The sequence below is a fragment of the Ischnura elegans genome, chromosome 6 (genome assembly GCF_921293095.1).
Source record: "Ischnura elegans chromosome 6, ioIscEleg1.1, whole genome shotgun sequence".
Lineage (NCBI taxonomy): Eukaryota > Metazoa > Arthropoda > Insecta > Odonata > Coenagrionidae > Ischnura > Ischnura elegans.
In genome coordinates this window covers 96,712,223-96,735,876 of record NC_060251.1, presented here as the reverse complement: position 1 = coordinate 96,735,876, position 23,654 = coordinate 96,712,223, and the positions used below count along the sequence as shown (strand labels likewise).

The following is a 23,654-nucleotide window of genomic DNA, read 5'->3' as shown; positions in this document are numbered from 1 at the left end:
CGCGAACTGAATAAAATACAAAGGAAGTCTGCGCGGTTAGTCAAAAACTGCTACGGGCGTATAGAGGGCGTTATCCAGAAGTTAAGCGAATTAGGCTGGGAGCCGCTGGAGACTTGGAGGCTGCGCGTTAGGCTTAGATTGCTTGAACTGTTGATAAAGGATATCTTTAAGAGCGACACGGAGAACATAAAATTAGAGCCCCACTATGGGGCTCCAGGTCCGACAGAAGCGATGAATTAAGAGAGATGTTTTGCCGTGCGGATAGATATGGGAATTCGTATTTTCTCGATCCATAAAGGACTTTAATAAATACTAGTCGTAATTTCCTTTCCTTTTTTTTTGTGAACGGCTGGTGTCCTAACACCCCCTGCCACACGCCTATTAGGAGGCTTGCGGGGTGTTATGTTGATGTAGATATATAAGCTTTTAACGAATCGCCCAGCTTTCCTTAGTATTTTATTAAGTTCGCGGAATAAGCCTTTCTACGCCGGATCCCATATGCTCGCTGCATATTTACGTTGTATCCGGACCAGTGCAAAATAGTACCAACTTTTTACTTTTTCATCCGAAAATCTTCCCAATATGTTTCCCCGAAAAAATTCGAATATTTGTGTGTGGACAAAGCAGCGTGCGAAATAAGTACCCACCAGAAATATCATCCCAAAATTTTAGGTTCCTCGATTTACGTTACGTCTTTGTTTTTTTGGGCCTAAAACGCCTAAAATACAGTCGCTTTTTAAACATAATGGATGTAGTGTATCGTTAAATAAGTGCGATTTTTGTGTCTAACTGTGATGTATTGGTCTTAAATCATTTATGTCGATAACTTATTCGTAAATAAGTTCAACAGATTCAGGCTTCAATTGGTGGAAGTAAGACATAACGACACGTGGGAAGAACCACAGAAGGTTCTGTGGTTTTTCCCACGTGTCGTTATTTTTCAGTTATGCCATGAGTCCCCCTTCCAACGTGGGTTCCCCACATCCCGTAGTTGTATCTTTCCCCACTGTCTCCACTCCGTACGCCTGTTCCCATCCTTATACTTCTTCATAGATGTCAAATCCTCCCCAACCCCCTTTCTAAAGGGTATAAAGGTGATTTTCAAATGTTTTGCAGTGTCTTGCACCAGTTGATGGCTCGGTAAGCCAAAACGCGTTGTACGCAGTTAAAAAAATTGTGGAAAAGTGCTATCATTTATTTACTTAAATTTTTGTAAATAGTGCAGTTTTATTATTTTCAAAATACAAAAGTATTTTTCTATTCAGGTTATCGTTAGTGAAAGTCTTTGGAGCAATTAGATATCGTAACCAATGCTATATTTTGGTTTCTCTTGTGGCAGACACGTGAACTTCAGCTGAACGATGTCTTAAAATCAGATAAGATTCAGTGCTTGGTAATTTAATCGTGACGAAGAATTGGGCCATTTGATTCAACGAGGATTACTGCCGAAACCTGATCAGTCTAGACCATGCGAGAAGTAAGTGGTGATAAGATACGGAGCAAAAATCAAACCCGCCATCTGCATTTCGTCAGAGATAAAGCGAAGACGAAACAGTATTTTGTATTCATGAGGGACATTAAAAATGCCCCAAGAAAGCGACCAGCGGAAATAAGATCGAGAAAGGCTCAAGATTTGTTCTAGGAACTGGAACTTTATCTCAACAGTTATAAAACACGGTGGCAGGTGATTGTATCAGGTTTTAATGGACGAGATAATGCGGGAAATCCATTTTATCTGAAGAGGACACCAGTAGTGACATAATATTAATTATGTAACCATGGTAACATGTTAAAAATCATGCCACACACACACAGTATACACTGAATTTTTCAGTAATTTGGTTTACTCTATGGTGTAACTTCTGTTTTTATTTGCACGGAAACCAACAGGTGACAAAATCAGTTCCTCCATTTCACCTATAACCCGCTGATAAAATATTTTACGAATATTTAACCTGTTTTTCTACTCAAATACAATTGCACATACCTTATCTTTCGTAATTATCCCGCAAAGTTCTCAAATACGTAAGGTATTCGGGTACCTAATGAGGTACAAGGGCCATAAATATTCTGAGGCATTATTTATTATCTGAGATAATATTTATAAAGCAAATATAAATGTAGTTTCATTATTTCTGGCTAGCCATTTTTTTATCTTAATTAAAATTAATCAAGATACATAACGTGATAAAAATATTTATTGTTCGGGGGAAAAACTAATTTTCATCCTTATCCGTTCAGCAAAATGTCTCTTAATTTCTCTTTTCTGTCGGACCTAGAAATAGAGCGAGGTTCTAATATATTTTCTGTTTCACTATGAAATATCTCTATTCTTAATCACTGAATCAATATAAAGCCTGAATCACACGATCATTTTCTTTCGTCGCGAAAAGTGATCACAATCGCGATCACTTTTCCCGTCGCGAAAAGCGATCGCTCTAGTGATCATTTTTCTGAATCACACTGTCCCTCCCGCCGTCACTTTTCGCATCAATTTGGATGTCACAGCTCGTTGTCATAGGACCCGCATAACGAAAATGTATAGCGTGTTTGTTTATCTATGTCATTCCCACGTTTGTTAAACGTTGCGCTGCCATCGCTCCGTACGGGAATGCATTCTTATTGGCTGATATGGGGTTTTAGTGACGGTTTTAGCGACGGAAAAAGCGACCGGACGAGTGATGAAAAATAGTGATGGGAATCCTCATCGCGATCGTGATCGCGGAAAACAATTGCCGGCGACGATCACTTGCGAGTGATCACTCTAGTGATCGCGATAGTGATCACTCGGAAATGACGGATAAAATGATACTGTGATTCAGGCTTAAGCTTAGCGCGTAGCCTCTGAGTCTCACGCGGTTCTCAGCCCAATTTTTTTTTTTAATCTGTCTAACGCTTTCTGTACACCCAAAGGAGTTTTTGACGAATCGCATAGTTTTTATTTGTATTTTATTTACTTCACGGATTGATTCTTTTCGCCTCGGAACCCATATTCTCGCTGCATATACAATATATGGCGGGACGAGTGCGAAATAACCTCTCTTTTACTATTTTATATTAAAAAATCCTCCCACGACACGCTCCTCGAATCCTATCTTCTAAAGACCTCTGCCATAAGTATTTCTGGTGTGTGTTTCCCACGATAGGTTCGAAGTTGTTGTAACTACCACCTACTTCACTTCATCTGTTGCCTTAATGTTTACACCATCTACAACATACGCATGGGGATAGTTTGATGATCAACGCAAGTAACGTACCGCCGTGCATTTTCTCAGATTAGTATCTATACTTTCCTTAACTCTTTTTAGAAGTGAAATATTACTATCTGCGTTTTTTATTAAAAGTTATCATTTGCATTTTATTACATTTTTTGTTTTGGCTACGAATGCGTATATGTAACATAAATTTTTTGGCAACAAAATTGACAAAAATGTTATTTGACTATTACGTCTTATGTTAACCAATGCCGGAATGGCATTCCGGCGCGTTCCATCACCATGACACCACTGATTTGACTCATTTATTTTATTTATTTTCATATAGGTAAATTTTTACACTAAGTATTTTGTAAATAAAGCAACTAACTAAAATGCATAATTTCATAATGGCTAAAAAAATAATTTGGTTCAAGTAATCCGAGTCCTTTTTAGTGCATCTTTCATATTAACTTCACTATAGACGCGAGCGTTGTGAGGCCCCTCTAATACTCCGTTTTCACTACGCATGTATTGACCTCGGTCCATACCCTCGTAGCCTCAAAACGTCGTGTAAACGCGCAGAGTTACCATGGTAGGCTTTAGTACCTAACCCTGCCAACTTAGCACCATTTTTAGAACGTATAGAAGCGACAAGGAATTAAAGGAATATAGAGAGTAAAGGAATTTTCAAGAATAAAATTAAGCAAATTCTATCAGGATAGACATGTTACTCGATACAAGAATATCTAGACGATAATATTTCTGTAAATATGTAAGTATATTCCACATTGTTTATGATAATACACATAAATTGTCTATTGTACTTGTGTTGTTAAAACTTAGGGGCCTTATAAATATAATCTGTAGTAATTTTATTTATTACCTTTGAGACGAGTCACCAACTTATTGTGGCATAAGCCACAACAATTGTGTCATGTGACAATAAACATTATTAGAATTATACCCCGACAATGTATTAACTCTATCAATGAAAAACTAATTCTCTATAGGATTGAAACATTCATTATTTGATGTTTCTCAATTTCAGGATGGATACAGCGACGTTACGTTCTGGCTGTGATGGGGTCCATCTGCATCATGATGATGTTCATCTTGAAAGTGAACTTTTCAGTGGGATTAGTTGCCATGGTAAAGCCCGTATCTCAACACAACACGAGCAATGGAACCTTACATCAAGGCAATGAGGTATGGTCATGAAGTTCGTGCGTAGGTTTCCGCGGCGTTGTTCAAAATAATTGGTCATGTTCAGAAGGCAATATTAATGAAATACTGTAACGGTAAAATGATACTGAAGTGCGAATGCAATAGGGTGGTTTCCTATTATTTTTTTATTACCTAAATCATAAGACTATTACTCCTGGAGTACGTATTTCACGCTTTTAGATTTTTAAATGACGATATCTATTTTTCGCGATTAAATTAAAAGTGAATTTTCTAGCGCGCGAAAACGCGACGCGTAAGTATGAATTTCGGGAAATCTCTCCGTGTGACGTATTTCTGGTTCCCGCTGCCGCCTTGTGAGGTGACCTTGAGGCGAGTTGAGCGCTGATACGACGCAGGCTGCTAGCGGGTAGCTGAGTACCCTGCTGGCTGGTAGCGCTTGGCTTAAATAAGGATTATTAATACCTTATCAAATGAAGAAAACTTTCCGACCTTAGCCATTTTTAATTAGTGATTATTAAGACATGTTTCCCTGAGCTCTGCGCCTCATGCATGCATTGGTAACCTCAGACGACGTATAACTCGTATCTTCTCGTATAGAAACTAGGTCCCTGTGACGTCACGTGGAGTGGCATCGCATGGGCGCCAATCTGGCCCTTTTCAAATGAGGATAAAAATGGACCATTGCCATTCGTCTAAACCGGTATTTCTAAAACGAAATAATTTGTATATTATGAATACAGACGAATGGTATTGATTGCGATTCGTTACCCACCATTAGTGTATTCATAATATGCATCTTATTTGGTGTTAGAAATCCCAGTTTAGGCGAATGTTAATGGTCAATTTTAACCTCATTTGAAAAAAACCAGATTGGCGCCCATGCGATGCCACTCCACGTGACGTCACAGGGACCTAGATGCTATGCGAGTAGTAAGGAGTTTTACATCTTCTGAGATTACCGATACATGATTAGAATATAACTTTACCCAATCAAACGTTATGGTGCATCAATTCATTATGAATAACGAATAACAACTGAAAATGTACTGACGAATACGTATTGTACGCTTTAAAATTGTTTAGGTTGACGCGCCTAAATGACGAGAATCTTCGTCATCCGTCCGGAACGTTCGGCTAAAAATGACGAGAATTCTCGCCATCCGTACGCAACGTGTTAACTCGGCCTGTTTTGTGTGTAGTTACTGATTATGTTGGAATGAAAACTGTCACAAACAGTTTACGTAAACGTAAAAAAGTAATAAGTGTTTCTTATCTAATTAACTTATTGCAAGCTTCAGCAACATATTTGTGCCCATTTTGTTAGAAAAAAATTGTGTGGGTTTTCTTCAAGAGCCTCGTAGGCTCAGAATGGCAGGATGTATCCACACGACTACGGAGGGCGTAAATTGATTAAATGGCCGATTAGCCAGGGTCAGGGGTCCACCTGGAGGTCTAAAATTTTGGCCTTATTTAGTTAACCAGTTCCAAAACTTTTTTTTAACTGGGCCATTTTTCCACGAAATAATCTCTTTTGCCGATCTATTGTATTGCCTGTCTGTACATCTAACGATTTGATCGTTGGATTATTCTTCCTCATAGAATGATCCTCCAAAATTGTTAGAACATTTATAGCTTTGCTTGTTTTCGCTATTTAGTGGGCCTTCTTCGCTTCTATAGCGTTGAAGTTTTTTTCCCCGTCCCATCCCTTCTTTCCCTATCCTACCCCAGAGGCGTCGACGGGCTCCTATCGCGGTGGCGCCTCTTTCCTTTTCCCTTCATCTCTACCCCCTCCCCGGGTGATCGGGCGTTAAGCCACGGGCTTGGTTCCCGGCCCCGGTGTGTTGTATCCCTAAAGGGTTCACCTTGAACCCTCATACTCTCTGCCTGTCTGTTCCCTCCTTGACGGCGTTGCGGGTTCTTTCCTTTACAGGGTGAAGAGGGAGAGTTCGATTGGGATATCGAGACGCAGGGCAATATCCTGGCGGCTTACTTCTACGGCTACGTGGCGACGCAGATGCTTGGGGGCTACGCGGCGAGCCGCTGGGGTGGCAAGGTGGTTGTGGGCCCAGGCATCGCCCTCACCGGCTTCTTCACGCTCTTCACGCCCGTGGCTGCGAGGCAAGGCGGACCCTGGGCACTGTTTGCTGTGCGCGTACTCCAAGGTCTTTGTTCTGTAGGTAATACATTCCTCTCTGTATATATTAAGTTTGTAGCATGTCAGTCTGTCTGCATTTTGCGTAGTCACACTTTAGGATCTATCTCAATCGTTCCAAGTGCTACGCTTTAATCAAATGCGATATCAAGTTTTCAATATTTGTTTGCTTTTCTCAATTTTTTCCAAATTTTATTATTTTTACAATTTTGGCAGTAAAATTATTTTACAATAATGAAATGAAGCTATCAAATTAAAAAAAAAACTCATGTCAATACTTCTGGTCGTTGAAAACAAATGTGATATAAAATTTAAAAAATTATTTTAGTAAGTGCCTTTGAGAAAAACTTTCATGTTTCTTGGAAAAAAATTAAGATTTGCTCTGAAGTTTGATGCACATTTTCACATGCACATAGAAATAAAAAACTTGAATTTAATAAATATTTTAATTGTAAAAAAACTGATACAATCATATGTCGTGTATTGTGTGTAGAGAGTGAAACAGTTCTAAATTGGCATCACTATGTGGCTCTTCGTAGAGTCGCCCATGTCGCGGTCATTGATTTTAATCGGAGATGGGCGTATCAGCAGGTTCAAGGCATCGCTGCTCAATGGTAGGGTAGACGGGAAATATGAGTAACGACAAAATATCCATCTTATTCCTCCATTCTCGGATATATTTAAAATAAAAATACGTGAAAATATGATAAAATTAACCGTGTTTTATCATGTAAGATTTCAATTTTTCGTTTCCTAAATAAAAAATAAAATTTCCTGAATAAAAAATAATAAAAAATTTTGAAGCATACGAGAAGGGGAGCAGAGTCCACAGAAACTCTGTATATGAGAGTTGCATAAAAGTAGCAAGTGCGTTGCAGGAGTTGCATAAGTGTTGCAAATATGTCTCACCAGAGGTTGCGAATACGTTGCCATTGCGTTGCAAAAACGTGGTAGAGAGGACTTTTGACTTGTTTTGCGACATTGCGATTACGTTGCAGCAACTCCATGTTGGTTGAAGCGCAATGTTTTTGCAACGTTTTCACAACACTTTTGGTTTACAATGTGATGGCCATTTTGGGGAGTGATATGAAATTTTGCATTACTCCCAAAAATAGCCATCGTGTTCTTTTATAGCAATAACTTCATGAGATTATTAACTTATGAAATCAAAAAAGGCAAATTATGATCCACTCTGGTATGTTTGCATAATATATTTTTTTATATATCCACAATGGTCCATATCCACAGCACCTCCCAGACAGCACAGAATCCTCCGTATCTAATTCGTATGCAGATAGTATCCATTGACTACCGCTCCGTCGCTTTTCGTCAATGGATACTATCTGCATACGAATTAGATACGGAGGATTCTGTGCTGTCTGGGCTGTCACACGAATTTGAATGGAAATATATAGTATTATAATGAGAAATGGAAACTGAAATAGGAAGAAGTCAAGGGAGAAATGAATATACTATAGCTGGATTTTATTTTTAAAAACTTAAACTATTACTTTGTCTCCATGAGTATTTTAGTTAATAGAAATGAGTCTGCCAATCACACTTTTTCAGAGTGATCTTGGATTTTGACATTTTGACAATCTTTATCGCACGCACAGAAAACAAAAATCATTCTGGCACATATCTACTCTGAGATTCCCTCAAGTGAAAAACAGTAGTGGCTGGATGGCTCTAGGTTTCCTAACTTCAGAGTAGGCATCACTTACTCTCCGCATGTCATGTCTTTCTTGCTTTTTATATGGTAAACTATGTACTCGCTTAAAATTTACACAATCATAATGAAATTTTCTCTATGACATTCTAATAACATGTTCTAAAATCTGCAGGGGATTGTAATGCCTGGAATGCAGTATCTCTTCTCCCAGTGGTTTCCCCCTCAAGAGCATGCAACTTTCTCTGGAGCTGTATTTTCAGGTATGCACTCTTGAAATATTGCATAAAAATTAATACCTCATTCTTCTAACTTTTTTCTTGACCTAAACCACAAAAATATTAACTGCTTATGATGTATGTGGGAACCAGATGTAGGTATCCCACGACATTACTTAATGGTAAGTCTAGTTTCATATATTTCACAATTTCCTTGTAATATGAATTTATATTCATTATGTCTGAAGAAAAGGTAGACTTGGACAATAATCACTTAATGTTCGATTATGTTCAAATATGTACTATACAGTAGTTAGGAGAATAAGGCTCATACTTTGGATAGGTGTTAGACAGTGGCGTAGCCAGGAATTTCCTACGGGGTGGGGGTCCAAAACCAGGGGGAACATTTTTGAAAAACAGTGTACTATGTCATGGGTTTAAAACTATTTTTATGACTTTTCATATCTGATAAAAACTTCATTTTTAAGGAAATATTTTGCAAATTTATGATTTTTCAATATTTTGTTTTCTTCTATGAAGGAAAATAATTGTGTTTTATCTTTGGGATGGGTCCAGACCTGCCAGACCCCTCCCCTGGCTACACCACTGGCGTTAGATTGATTGAGAAAAGGTCCAATATTTTTTGTTTATGGCCAAAATCCACTCTGAAAACATATAAGAAACTCTTCCATAAAATATCAATCAACTTACTGCCAGCAATTTGAGTACAACCACTTATATGAATGGATATTCCTGACTTTATTACCAGCTCTATGATAATTTCTTGGTTGCTCTTAGGAAGTTTTTCATGCATATCAAACTGAACCAATTTGTAGGCATCCGTATTGTCTTGTCATAAGAGCATGTACTTCTGAAAAACAATTGCTGAGAGTGAAAATGTGTTTGAGATTATGGCTTGCAGTACATTTTGCAAATACATTTTGGAATTGGAATTGATTTTCATCTTTAAGATAATTCTATTTTAATCCCCAGTCAATTCCTAACTCTGCAAATTGCATCATCAATGGATTAAATCATCACAAATTGAAACAGTATGCATGCTTTGGGAAGGATTTATTTGACTGCTTCAATAATACATCATTTTGGTGGCCAAAATACAGTACAATCACCCTGGAGAAAATGGCCAGAGGATATTCATGTGCCCATGGCCACAAAAAGCCACACAAGTCAGAGGCCGTGGTCACAGATGGCTACACAATGCTGTGTGGCTGTCTGTGGTTATTTGGTCATAATGTGTGGCCATTAGTTTGTGGCCATGTGTGGCCATCTGCAGCCATGTGTGGCTGCCTGTGGCCGTCTACAGCCATGTGTGGCCAACTGCAGCCATCTGTAGCCCCCTACATATCTGAGTGGCCAGTTGTTAACCCTGTCCTATTCTTATTCCCAAAGTTTGGACTGAAACACTATCATGTACACAAACAGTCTGTATGGGAAAATCAAAATTGTAGTGGCCAATAGGGACCTACAACCGTTAATGTCCACAGCAATAATCAAAGACTACTTAAACAAAATATGATTAAACTGATATGTATTGATATTCCTTTGGACTATGTACTACTTTAAGGATTTGGGACACCACTACAATCTTTTGAACATGTGACGAACACAACTAGACTAACACAAACAGATTCCTATACTTAAAAATTTAAAATGTCACCCAGGCTAGCAGTGGTGCAGCGAAGGGGGGGGGGGGGGGTTTGGGGGTTAAAACCCCCCCAAGAGCTCAGAGAAATTTTTAAGTTTAATCCATTTTACTTAATTGGATTGATATTACTAATAGAATAGTGTTAGGGTTAATAAAATATCCCTCAGAAAGTCCCCTCATAAAAAAAATCCCGTAAAACTCACCATTTTAAACCATTTATCTTAAAATTCCGCAATTTATTAATCTCGCACCTACCGCTTATCCTGGTGGGTACTCCATACCCCCACACACCCCGGTATTAGTTTCACCTAAACCCCCCCCCCGCCCAGTCTCAATTCCTAGCTGCGCCCCTGCAGGCCAGCTCTAACTGGGCTCAAATGTGCTCTCTGCAACGGTGTCCGAAACTACAATACGAGAGGACAGTTGCGTATCGTTTTTGATGAGTTCTGCAGCCATGGCCACAGGTTACTATTTCCATGGCTACAGAGATTATAGACTGAGCACAGAGTCAACAGGATGGCCACATAAATTTCCTGTGGTCATCGGTGGCCATTTTCAGAGAATAAAATTAATTTAATAATGAAATTTGGAAGTGTATCTCCTAAAGTCAATCAAAGTAGAAATAAATATATATCTCCAAAAACGGTTTTTTGGTTGGCTGGACAACCATCCTTGGGGAGGAGAATGTCTTTGCTTCTTAGGGGACATGATAAGAGTAAGATAGGATATTAAAATGTGATTCTATACCTAAATAATATGTCCTCTTACCTTGGATGTTTGGCACAGCAATGCACAGCGGAACTGTGATTGGGATGGCTGCCTCTGGTCCGCTGAGTAAGTGGCCGTTGGAAGGGGGAGGTTGGCCAATGGTTTTCTACTTTTTTGGAGCAATTGGGGCAGCTCTCATCGTTCCATGGTGGCTGCTTGTGTTTGACAGCCCAGAGTGCCACCCTCGAATCTCAGAGCAGGAGAAGAACTATATCCTCGCTGGACAGGGAACAGAAAAGAAGGCCATGAAACACCAGGCATGTATACATTATACATTATTCCATGGGCCGAATTTCTTTGACTACTTTGATTTTTTTTGTAATATTTTTGGTGGCCAAAATACACCTACTATTAATGAAAACTGTGTAAAATGACAAAATGTAATAAACTGACATAAAATAATATTTTTTACTGCATACCACAATTGCAAGTCTCAGAAATACCACATCCACTACAAGAGTTCTCATACCACCTTGAGACAAGCTCAAGGCTTATGAACCATAGAATTAAATATAAGAGCTTAAAAAATCTTTAAATTGAATGGGAGTCGAGCGGTAATTTTTTCCTTGCTTGAATCTCGAAAATTCGAGTCTCAAACAGCTCTTTTAGTATGGATAAAAGATGAAGTCACATTAGTGCCCCTCATGAGTAAATGTTTAACTTTTATATTTTATTCTTCCATTAGAAAATTTCTCGTAACACACATGAAATACTGAATAGTTAAGACTTAAAAAAAAAAACATAGACATTCCCTATGCCTTTTCCTACACTTAGTTTGTGTAACTCCATGAGTACATATTTTATATTCAATCCTGTGTAACTAATTTATGGTGAATCCTTTTTTCTACTTCCAGACCAGTGCTCCACTTCCCTGGCTCAGTATTTTAACCGACATCCATGTGTGGGCTGCAATCATCTACCAATGGTCTTCCGGTTGGGTTCTGTACATTATGCTCTCTGATATACCAACCTATATGAAAAACATCCTTCATTTTGACATTCAAAAGGTACCTTAAATTTATGAAATGGGCCTTTATATCTAGTGATTAAGAACGAATTCAAAATTTTCATTCCTGAGTGAGTTCATTAGTGAATAATGTCATAAACATATTTTCCATAAATTATTTTTTCATGAACTTTCTCCATTGAAATTATTAATACTAAATTACAAACTGATTAACGAAATTGAATTAAAAGTTTTGGCTGTTTTTTCCAATTGTGTTATAAGTATTTGCTGATTACACTTCTAGATAAATAGCTGTATCAAACTACATATTTCCATCGCCTCATCATATAACTGAGGTAGTAATTTATCTTTTAGGGGAAAAGGAAAGGTTTGCTGTTCAAAGTGTCTAGTTATTAGTGGTTATTGTATTATGTATGTTACATTCATCATTTGCCTGGTTATTGATGAATGAAATCCTTTGTATTACGAACGAGGGCCGATTGTTTTTTTACACCTAATATTTAATGGAAGGGTTCAACTATGTATCTAAATTTTTATTGCTCTCATATCCTACCAAAGAATTTATCCATATCAAATACACCAAAGGATGAAGTTCGTCATGAAAAAATATTTGACTTACAATAAGTCAATAAGAAATTTTAACTGTGCATGAACTGGGTAATCATAATTGATATATTAGTTAAAGCTATCAAAGATATGGATAAAGCACTTCAGGAACAAGTGACTTTGTACACAGTCATGCGCACAGGAGCAAAGTTAAATACTCCAAAGAATACAGTTCGCCATGAAAAAATATTTGACTTAGCCGGGATTTGAACCCAGATCTCCCGATTGCCGGTCAGGCGTGTTAACCAGTTCCACCACCAAGCCATTTTGTCAGAGCGAACTTTGGGATGGAAGTGGCTTAGTAAGCATGACCCTTATGTGCCACAGTGTGGACTTGTGACATCAACCTGTTCAGTAAAACCCATCCCAAAGTTTGCTCTGAGAAAATGGCTTGGTGGTGGAACTGGTTAACACGCCTGACCGGCAATCGGGAGATCTGGGTTCAAATCCCGGCTAAGTCAAATATTTTTTCATGGCGAACTGTATTCTTTGGAGTATTTAACTTTGCTCCTGTGCGCATGACTGTGTACAAAGTCACTTGTTCCTAAAGTGCTTGATCCATATCATCATGGGTGGATCCAGGATTACTTTCTGGGAGGGGCACAAGCACGGCCGTATCCAGGATTTAATCAGGGGGGGGCGCAAGGATACCTCGTTATACAAAACGAACAAAATGAGAGTGGGACCGTATTAAAAATCTTGCATATTTTTAAGGGTCTGGGGGGGGCACGTGCCCCCGTGCCCCCCCCCCCCCTGGATCCGCCTATGCATATCATTAATAGTTTTAACTAATACAGTAAAACCTCTTTACATCGTAATGGAGGGGACCAAAATTTGGGCAATTTGATGAATGGAGGTTCACTATAGAGAGGTTTTAGTGGTAGGCACCATTTTTTCATATCCTTGGGAAATGAAAGGTGCTGTCTTTTAAGCCATTATATTAATATATTTAAATATATAGGTATGCATAAGTGAACATATATTTACAATTTAATGGTTACACAAAGGTAAAAGTAAATTGTTCAAGAGGCCTTTTTAGAAAATAAATTAGTTAATGGGTTTGCTTAAATTTTTTTCAAACTCTTTCGAAATAATGTGTTCAATTCCACGAGCACTTTTTAATGCCATTTTCACTGTAAATAAATCACTAGCTGTTTTCCTTAATGCCTTTTGACCTAAGAAATAATTCCCTGGTTTAAGGGTTGTAATTTACTAATAGTGTTCGGAGGAAAGAACAATAGTTTTATATATCTAAACATAATTTCTTCATCCTCGTATTTAACTGCCTGAGTTTTTTTATTTGTGCAGCCGATCCAGTTTCTTCTGTTTTTCCTCGGTTGTTTAAAATAGATGTGAGGGTGAATGATGGTATTCCAAAGGTCGCTGCCTTCTGCCTGTCCTCGTTGATGGCTACGAAAATTGCTAATTATGTGGTAAAGTCAAGCAGTCGCCTTCTTTTATTTCTCGAATCCATCATCAGCCTATGATTAATTTAGTAATTTTGATATTTTTTCATATTTATGGGAAATAATTGAAAATACTCCTTATTATATCTTTTAGAATTGATTTATCATTCTTATAACATGTGACTTGTTAAAGATTAAAAAAAAAAAAATAAACACGTGACTACCGCAAAAAAATAGACTAAAAATTGAGCGTAATTTTGAAAATTTTGTTGAATTCCCTCTCTTCAAAATACAATGCACGTAGCGTTCCGAAGAAAAACTCTGTCGAGGGCACACAGAAACGCTAGGTCTGCGAAAGGACGTGATTTCCCGGTGAGAATGCTGGGCGAACCACTTCAGAATGCGGCGGCGACAGTAAAAATTTCATTACCCTACCGCGTATCAGCTAATTAGCTGCCTCCACCTAAAACTGCCGCGCATGGATTGATGTTCGTTCAGTATTGCTAGAAATTGACGTCCTGGACTCCCGGTGGAATAGTCAGATTTCGCGGCATAAATACGCAGGCAAGACATATGACTGTCGCTAAGCGCAATAAATTTTAAACTACGATCGTTCACGAAAGCATCGAAAAAATTACCAAGGCGGTAGTAAGGAAGTGCTACACCGGGAAATATGGGAATAAAATAATTGCGAAACTGTATTTGATTTATTTCAAGTCGCTGAAAATTCTCGAAATATTTTAATTTTAGAAGCGGAAGTAGCAATGCGGTCGAGTAATTCAGTCTCCATGGATGGGAGTGAAGTTAGTTGAAATATTTCCGTCAGCTAGTGATTATAGGCTGCGCTGGTCGCCTCTTTTATTAACTGAACATAGTATGTAGGCACTTACAAGAAAATAAAGCCATCAGTAAAAGAAAGCGAGTGTTATCGCGCGATTTTGACCGTGATTCGAGAGAAAACGATGTGTTCTGTCTTCATTTACCGTCACTTAATATTATTAGGATAGTTGGATGCCCTAACTAATGGTTAACGTGAAAATTATTTAAGGTGTAAAAGAAAAAAATAAGCGTGAAATATTTATCGCTGAAAATGTCATTCCATGTAGGTAATCGCGGCTGCATTAATGGTCTCTAGTTGTCTCGGTACGATTTGCGGAGGTAGTTAGGCCGCCTCGGGGCTGTCTTGTTGGTACGATGTATGGAGGTTTTTCGAGATAAAGAGGTTCACTATATAGAGGTTTTCCTATAAATTTACATGTAAATCTGACGGGACCAGAGGGTTAGTACGAAGTATGGAGGTTTACGATGTAAAGAGGTTCACTACATAGAGGTTTTACTGTATATCAATTATGATCACCCAATTCATGCACAGTTAAAATGTCTTAGTCACTCAGTAAATGAAGTAAGACATGGCTCTAATTCTGAGATTTTTTTAAGTGCATCAACTTAGTGTCTCTCACACTGAATATTTTTTGGTTTTCAGCTGGCTTTTCTCTCTGCTGTTCCTTCTCTCCTTACATGGATAGCTAGTGTTTTCTCTGGAATTGTGTCACAATGGATAAGGAAAAAAAAATACTTATCACATCGAACTACATATTTAGTTTTCAATGCAATCGGTGAGTCATATGTAAAAACCTTTTTAAATAGAGAACTATTTTACCTTAACCAGAAAGAGAATCAGAAAAAGAAATTTTTTTGAATTTGGAGATAAATAATACAAAATATGAACTCAATTTTAATACTATGTAATCGTTTGTTTAATTGTCCATAGTGAAGGAGTTCATTTCAGAATCATATTTTAAAAACCAACTGGTGGAGAATGAAATATGTATATTTATTAGTGTTACATTTATATATTTAAAATAATCATAAGCCTACCCAGCTAGCACATTATAAGTCATTGAGATAAGGTGAAAGGAAGAAATAAGGAAGTCGCTTCTCAAGTAAGCTTGTTATGGGTTTCTTACGGCCAGGGCGACAAACATCCAGAGTAATGGCAAAATGGATGCCAAACTTTCAGCACTTCTGTAGATGCTGTTATTATCCCATCGTTACAGAGTGTTAATTAAGGCCTTTATGCATTAAAACAATGTTTTTATTATTGGCGCTTCTATATTATGAGGAGAAATAACATCATACCACCATAATTTGAAAATCATTCGCATTTATGAACTGATAGCTTAACGAAGGTCGTAAGAAAAACACAATTTCACAAGAATACCAACGTAGAATAATATGAAAATGCCGGAAGGAACATCTAATATACGTATTGTAGTCATCGGGTTATCAAACCATAATTTAAAATTCATAAATGTTAAAATGTATGGACCTTGAATAAATTCAGTTTTTCATGCACATGCCAAACAAGTTTTTTTTACATAATTGGATATTTAATTAGTAACTACGCACCTTCATCTCAACAACTGCCGTGGTGAAGTGGTTAGCGTGTGGTGCTATGGTTCCAGGGGTCGCACGTTCGAATCCATCCTGATGTTATTTTTTTTTCTTTCCGCCGCATGGATAGAGTACTTGTACTATGCTTTATATCTTCACTAGCCGGTTGCTTGCAGTTATTAATTTTTTTCTATTTACGGGAAAATCTGTTATTACTTGTTCAGCCCTTACAAAAACTCGCTAAATCTCCCCAATAGCCTTTAAATTCATGTCAAGATGAGCCGCGTAGCATGTTTAGTACGCTGTTCAGCCGCCTTTGGCGCTCCAACAGAAGTGACTTACATTGCCTGAGGATATTTGACGGCAATCCTTACCTAAACGTCCCTAACGTCTTACCCTTGCCTTATATAAGTCCCTTAGCTTACGATAAGCTGCTTATCAATTTTTTCCGTAAGAAAACCATAAGAAACGGTTAACTCACTTACTTTGTGCTATCTGGGTAGTATGTTTAACCTCCATCTATAGCTAATTAAAAAATTATTGTTATCCCAAGGTGCCATTACTCATGCATTATGCAGAGACTCCATGAAATGTCGAGATACATTTGACACAATCTTAGATATGTAGTCCTGCAACACCTCAGTACATAAGCAGTGCTGTAGCTGGGAAAAAAATTTAGGTGGTACTCACAAAAAATTTCCAACGGCTGAATATGTATTATACATCCGGCCGCAATTGAAATGTCAAATCCAACTCTTATATTAGTTACAAGTTTGCCATGAGATAACTTTGCACAAGTAAATAATCATTTACAATTTTTCTTTCTGAATTCCACTGGAGAATTTACAGTAGGGCTATTTTTTACAGATTTAAAAAGATAGTTTAATCGGTACACTTATAACGAGTTTGGAAGGGGATCGGGCTGGTGTGGTGGCTAGACTGTTGACTTCCAACCCGGCGGGCTGGGGTTCAAATCCCCGCAGTGGCAGAGAATTTTCAGAGAATGCCTGATCCCTGCTTGAGTGTTGTGTGGAGGACATTTCAAGCGCAACACTCAGTCCGTCGGATGGGACGTTAAGCTGTGGTCCCCTTGGCACCTTTCGTTAAGAGCAGGCTAATGCCGACGCCAGGTTTCTCTCCACCCTTCCTTACCTACCCTTCCCTCATGGCACAAATGACCTCTGCTGTCCGTCGCGTCCTCCAAATACCATAAGTGTTTGGATTTTAGGGGATATGCCATACCTGCCCAACTACAGCACTGTTAATGAGGAAAAAGCTTCTTGATGAACCTATTGAAGCTTGGTATCAAATGGATAAATGAATGTATGTAATATATATTAAATAATAGAACTTTTATGTACTTGCAGCTGCTCTAGGATCAGCAGCTGCACTAATTGCAGTGGCGCAGGTGGGATATGATCCGGACACTATAGTAATCCTATTATCAGTAAGTGGGCTTCTTTCCGGAGCATTTTTTGGAGGATCTTACCTGAACCATTTGGATTTGGCCATAAACTACGCTGGAGCAATATCTGGCATCCTGCATACTGTCAGCAATTCATCAGGAATATTTGTGCCAATTGTAGTCGCTGCCATAGTGGAGGAGGAGGTATTTATTTATGTTTCCTTTGAAAAATCTATTCTCGTGCTTGAAATTTAGTTTCACCTAAATTTTATGGTAATGAAGTTAAAACTAAAGTGATAGAAAGTGGTCTCATGAGCTGATTGCACCACAGGTCGAACATTTGGTATAACTCCATTCTTGTGTACTAGTAAGAGTTCATTGTGCATCCGTGAATGGGCACTTAATTTATTGCCGCTAATCATAGTTATTTTCCTATTTTCTAATGTTTGATGAATGTACAAGGGCCATTTTTTTTTCAACCTCCGATGGGTCATGAACAGAAGATGGAGTGATTGATTAAAAAGTATTTCATTGCTAAATGTTGAGCACACTTGTGATATCCTTTTGACATAATTGCCTTGGCGATTGAGGAATTGGTCGTGCCTATCAGTGGTGCAGCGAGGGGGAGGGGAGGGGGTTTTGGGGTATAAAACCCCCCCAGAGCTCAGAGAATTTTAAAAGTTTAATCAATTGTACTTAATTGGACTAATATTACTTATAGAATAATGTAAGGATTATAAAAATATCCCTCAGAAGGCCGTAAAACTTACCATTCGGAACCATTTATCTTAAATTTTTCTGGGGGAGGGCCCCCGCACCTCCCGCTTCCCCTGGAAGGTATTCCATACCCCCTAACTCCCCGGTATTAGTTGTGCCAAAAACCCCTCCTAGCCTCAATTCCTAGCTGTGCCCCTGGTGCCTATTGGCAAGCTTTACTATACCTTCTTCATAGGATGCTGCCGTCGATGACTTCCTACGAATTTTTCCTTTGCACTGGAGGTCATCGCCTGCTTGAAAATCCTCCCCCTCCCAGCTACTTCTTCATTTCAGCATATAGATGGAAGTCACATGACGCTATGTTGACATTGCAGGGTGGATGATTGAAAAAGTCCCATTGAAATTGCTTCAGGAGCAGTTGGGCTGCATTAGTGCTGAGATGACGGGCATCGTCATGGATCAGAACAATTCCAGAAGTCAGCATGTCTCTTCTTTTGTTTTGAATGGGAATGGACGTAATATTTCACACTGGTTCACACCCTAGCCATTAAAAAAAATTCTCTTTTATCAGCATAAAGGTCAAGACAAGTCAATGGTGAAGCCATTCTGCGAGTTTTCTAGCTGTCTCTCTACAGTGCACACTTGGCGGGAGAATCAATTGAGGCAGTGTAGTTAAGGAGATTGCTACTAACCTTTAACTAACAACTTACGGTCAGAAATGACTTGAGGGTGTGGTACAGAGGATGCGCAACTGCCCTACCTGAGCAGTATGCACCTGTCACTCGTATCGTGCTTTTGTTGAGCGGTCGGAGTTTGAAAAAAAAACCTCCCTTGTAATATTAAATTACTCCTGTCAGCATAATTCATCATTTTTTGGTCTTTGATTGACTATTATATCATAAAATTTATTTTATGAGGTTTAAAGCACAAATATCATGAAATGGCAACAATTTTTCTTCAACCTATGCTCCAAAACGTCTGATCAGTAAATCCAGAACTTTCCCAATATGATTAGTACGTATTACATAATCTGGTAACTTAGCCTGATGATTATTTCTCAAAGGGTGACTTTGCCTTTGCATTTCATTTTTACTTTTGCATTTCTCTCACCCAATATCACACATATGGCACACGATTTTAGGCTAAATTTATGTGTGTGAAAATAAAATACTATCTCATTATATGATTATAAAACACCATGTCAAAAGTTTTTTGTTGAAGTTAATGATTGCATTAAAAAAAGGCTACATTATATTTTTATTATTCCACAGCAAACGGTAGAAAGATGGTCAATCGTATTTTACACAGGAGCATTTATATCTATTGCCGCATATGTGCTCTATTTTTTCTTTGGATCTGTACAAGAACGGCCATGGAATAATCCAAAGAAATTGGACCAAGAAGCAACATGAAGTAAGTATTGCATGACAATGCATTCTTTCTTCACTGGATCAATGTAACTTGCAGCAAAGCTGTTAGATGCCAAAGTCAAACCAGCACTCAACCTGGGTTTTATCTGAGTTTGAAAGAAATAAATCAGTGAGAATTTATTTCGGGAGGAAATAAATTTTAACATATATAGGATGTACAGCTTGCATCAGCCAAAGTAGAAAAATGATAACATAAAAAATGCAACAGATGATTAGTAGAGGACAGGAAAAAAAGACTTATTGATAGACAATTTTTGTACATGCTTGATATATAGATAACATTAAGTTTTCTCTGACTCTAGAATGTTGGATACTTGCGGAGATATCTTAATTTAATATGTAATTTAATATAACAACTGGCCTCATTTTCTTGAGTCAGTAATAAAATGAAAGTTATTTGAAAGTCAAACAAACTGTTATGGTTAATTTATGTGATCCCAACATTAATTTTTTCTATGTAAGGGAATAATGCTTGCACAACAGCCTATAGCTGAGATTACAATCCTCTTGAGCATAGCGACCTAGTCCTTGTACATTACAACCATTGTACAATTGCAAACATCAGACCTGGTTGGGATAATCAGGTGGACTTCGCATTCCACCAACAATAGGTTAATAAAAAATATTTTTATGCCCTAATTTGAGTCTCGGCATTTTTTGTGGGTAAGCTGTATATCCTAGCTGAAAGACCAAAATGGATGTTCAAAATGAGGATGAAGATTAAAAAAAGAATTTTTCTACATTAATACATTGAGAAATGTGACAACATTGAAGTTATTTGTAGCCGTATGCTATGGCTACCGAAACGTTATTTACATACTGTATTAAACATTTTAGCTTGTTTTAGTTATGATGCATTAATATATACCTACATATGTATATGATAATATGTTAGAGTGATAATAACTTGACCAATTTCCTGTAAGTCATGAAATATTTAAGAAATAACGTCATTTCCACGTTTAATATGATTAAAATCCCTCAGAGAGACAATATACATATATATTATATTACTTTACAGCTGGTAAAAAAAAAACTTTAATAGGTAGGCAACACTCCGCGCGTTTAAGCGTTGCGGGTTAGCTACTATACACAAAGCTCCTTTGCTGAAACATCAGGTTCGCTCATTTGGGCTTAAAATAGTAATTCATGAAAATATTTCGGTCAACGGAGAAGAAATATGAGTTAATACGAAAGCAATCCAATTCAATGTCATCAATTCTTCTACTCGCAACTATTCTCTCACAATTTTTTAAATAAAAATCGCGAAAGTTGCCACCCACTTTTCATGAGTTGGTGACGTCATTAGAGCTCCAGCTCATTCACTCGTTCAGATAGAGCCGCCCATAGAGGAAAGCAATCGCTCACAATTTTGTAAAGAAAAATGACCCATAAGAGGCTGAGGAGTAGTTGAAATGCGGTAACCCGATCATCAAGAGTACATGACGTCATCAACTTTTTTTTTGCTTAGGCCAGAGATTTTTCACCGCAAATCGCTCGAAAAGTTGGCGACTGATCTAAAAATGGACAATTGCGGTTAATTTCATTTATGAAACTCCATCATAATCGCCTATACAAAAAAAAATTAATGACCCTAATGAGCTGAAGCACTGCCAAGAGCCCAGATTCATAGTCTCAATTGTAGGGGTTACCTAGGATCCTGTCGCTGAACCACTTGTTGATTCGAACGTCTGTTTTAATCTGCTTTCGAAGTCTATGTAAACGATGTTCCATTCCCTTATTAAGATGAGTGCACACATAGGTAACATTAATGCAATTGTGTTCACAGCGCTTCCATCCATATCTCGTATTGTTTAGAAATTAAAACAAGTGAAAATCCTAAATTTGGTAAAATCCGGCAAAAATTAGCCATTCGATAAAACTCGACCGTCACAGTAAGGCATCGTCACCTGGATTGGCTGACGATGACTACTTAGCAGTAGCGTCGAAGAGTTTAAAAAATGAGGTCGCCACCTTTGAAACTGTTATAAATTAAACAAACCGGCACTGTCGTGAAGAAAACACGTCTACGAATGTAAACTTGTACTGTGGTTTTTGTATTTTGCAGAGAGACAATGGCCATTTTCGGCATAAGCTGTCCCCTATATCATTTCCCTTTTCCCTGCAACGTAACATATTTACACCGCAGGTAACGTAAATTCCTTCTCTTTTTTGCCAACGGCTAATGGCCATTCTCGGAGATCTGCATTTTCTTATTCAGACTACTGCATTATAGGATACGAAATACTCATATTTTCCTTATGTGAGCTTATTAGAGGGCTGCATGGAATGCATTTTTGAACTGCAAGGAAAAGGTTTTGTTTATATATATATATTTTTTTTATATTTCGACTGAAATTGATAGGAACCCAATTGTTATTAAGAGTCCAGCTTTTCAATACTGAGAATTTAGATAAAAATCGGAGTGTTTTTCAATTGCAGGAAATAAGACTTTATTCCCATGTTATATTATTTTATTATTTCATCACATTTTTTTAGAATTGTCTTTCTTTTAACCATTTCAAAAAGTATAATGTAAAAGCTAATTTTTTTCTTAAAATCATATTTTCTCTTACAGAAGACTGAAGGTGTTAGTCATAAGTTATGGAGAAGAATCGTAAACTCTTCGAGTGTAAAGTGTGTCCATTATTTTTGGTCCCATTGGGTGGACTCTGCAGTGCAAAAAGTTGGAAGTGAAAGTAACATACTGTGGCAACTACAAAGACGCATTTTCAAGTTGTTCACGAGCCAACTTTTATTATTTTATATGTTGTTTTTTGTTGTTTTGTCTGTTATTTGTTATTTAATTGGTTGTGTGTATTTGCCATCAATACTGTTATTAGCAATGGATACTATATACTCATTTGAAATCACGATTTTTACTGGATCTGTGCTTCACATACTCCACTATAACCCACATTTGGAGAGAGATTTCATTATACCATCGTATTTTAATTTTTTTCTCACGTAAAAAATGATTTCGGTCTGCATTTCTGATTTTTTAAAGAAGATTGAGAGGTAGTCTAAATTTATCCGGTCTCTAGAATTTACAATAGGTATTTTTTTTGCCTCAGTGGCCATTTTCGGAGATCTGCATTTTGTTGCTCAGACCACTGCATTCTAGGATACAAAATACTCATATTTTCCTTATATGAGCTTATTAGTAGACCATGTGGAATGCAGAATTGAACTTTAGGGAAAAGGCTTGGCTTCTACTGTAGGAACGGATCAAGATTGGAAATAAATAAGACGGATATTAATTTCACACATCTATTCGCGATCACGGATGAACAACGACAACCGGAAATACAAGAAAAACAAAAAACATACAAAGAGAAAGATAGTTCACCTTCATAACACTTGGTGTATCTGCGTAGATATTACAATTATAAGATTACAATTAACATCTACTTAATTTTTTTCAAAATATTTACGACCGAAATTGATAGGAGCCAAATAGTTACTAAGAGTCAAGCTTTTCAATACAGGGAATTTATTAATTGATCAGAGTTTTTTCACTTGCATTCTGACGGATTGTTACCTATTCAAATATATATGTACTGGTTTTATTGAATTTTGAATGCATGACATTTTGGCAACCCTATTATTGTAGATCATTTCTTACCATACAAACCTAAATCCTCACCACGTTTAATAATCTTATTCTGGCTTGACTATTTTTAGTAATTCCAAAATTCACTTATGTATTTGGCAGATATTTATCTTCTCAATAATCAAGCAAATGTAAAATATTTTTGTATTTGGCAGGAAAGAGAATTGTCAAATAGAATCATTTTCACTGTATAATATTTAAAGCCTTTGCAATGATGAAACATCAATATGATTTTATGCTGAAAAAATGTCAGCAATACAA

At 37.5% G+C, this 23,654-nt stretch overlaps 1 protein-coding gene across 2 annotated transcripts in view; it reads left to right on the top strand.

The window, feature by feature from the left end:
* Nucleotides 1-22,992, top strand: part of LOC124161225 (sialin-like) — a 39,877-nt gene extending 16,885 nt beyond the window's left edge. For both annotated transcript variants that reach the window (XM_046537491.1, XM_046537492.1), the window contains exons 2-10: nt 4,246-4,403; nt 6,313-6,555; nt 8,379-8,466; nt 10,874-11,112; nt 11,710-11,862; nt 15,318-15,450; nt 17,596-17,837; nt 19,622-19,763; nt 22,359-22,992. In XM_046537491.1, coding sequence (XP_046393447.1) covers nt 4,246-4,403; nt 6,313-6,555; nt 8,379-8,466; nt 10,874-11,112; nt 11,710-11,862; nt 15,318-15,450; nt 17,596-17,837; nt 19,622-19,762 — 1,397 coding nt within the window. In that variant the 3' untranslated portion in view covers nt 19,763; nt 22,359-22,992. The remainder of the gene's footprint in view (nt 1-4,245; nt 4,404-6,312; nt 6,556-8,378; nt 8,467-10,873; nt 11,113-11,709; nt 11,863-15,317; nt 15,451-17,595; nt 17,838-19,621; nt 19,764-22,358) is intronic.
* Nucleotides 22,993-23,654: the final 662 nt, after the last annotated feature.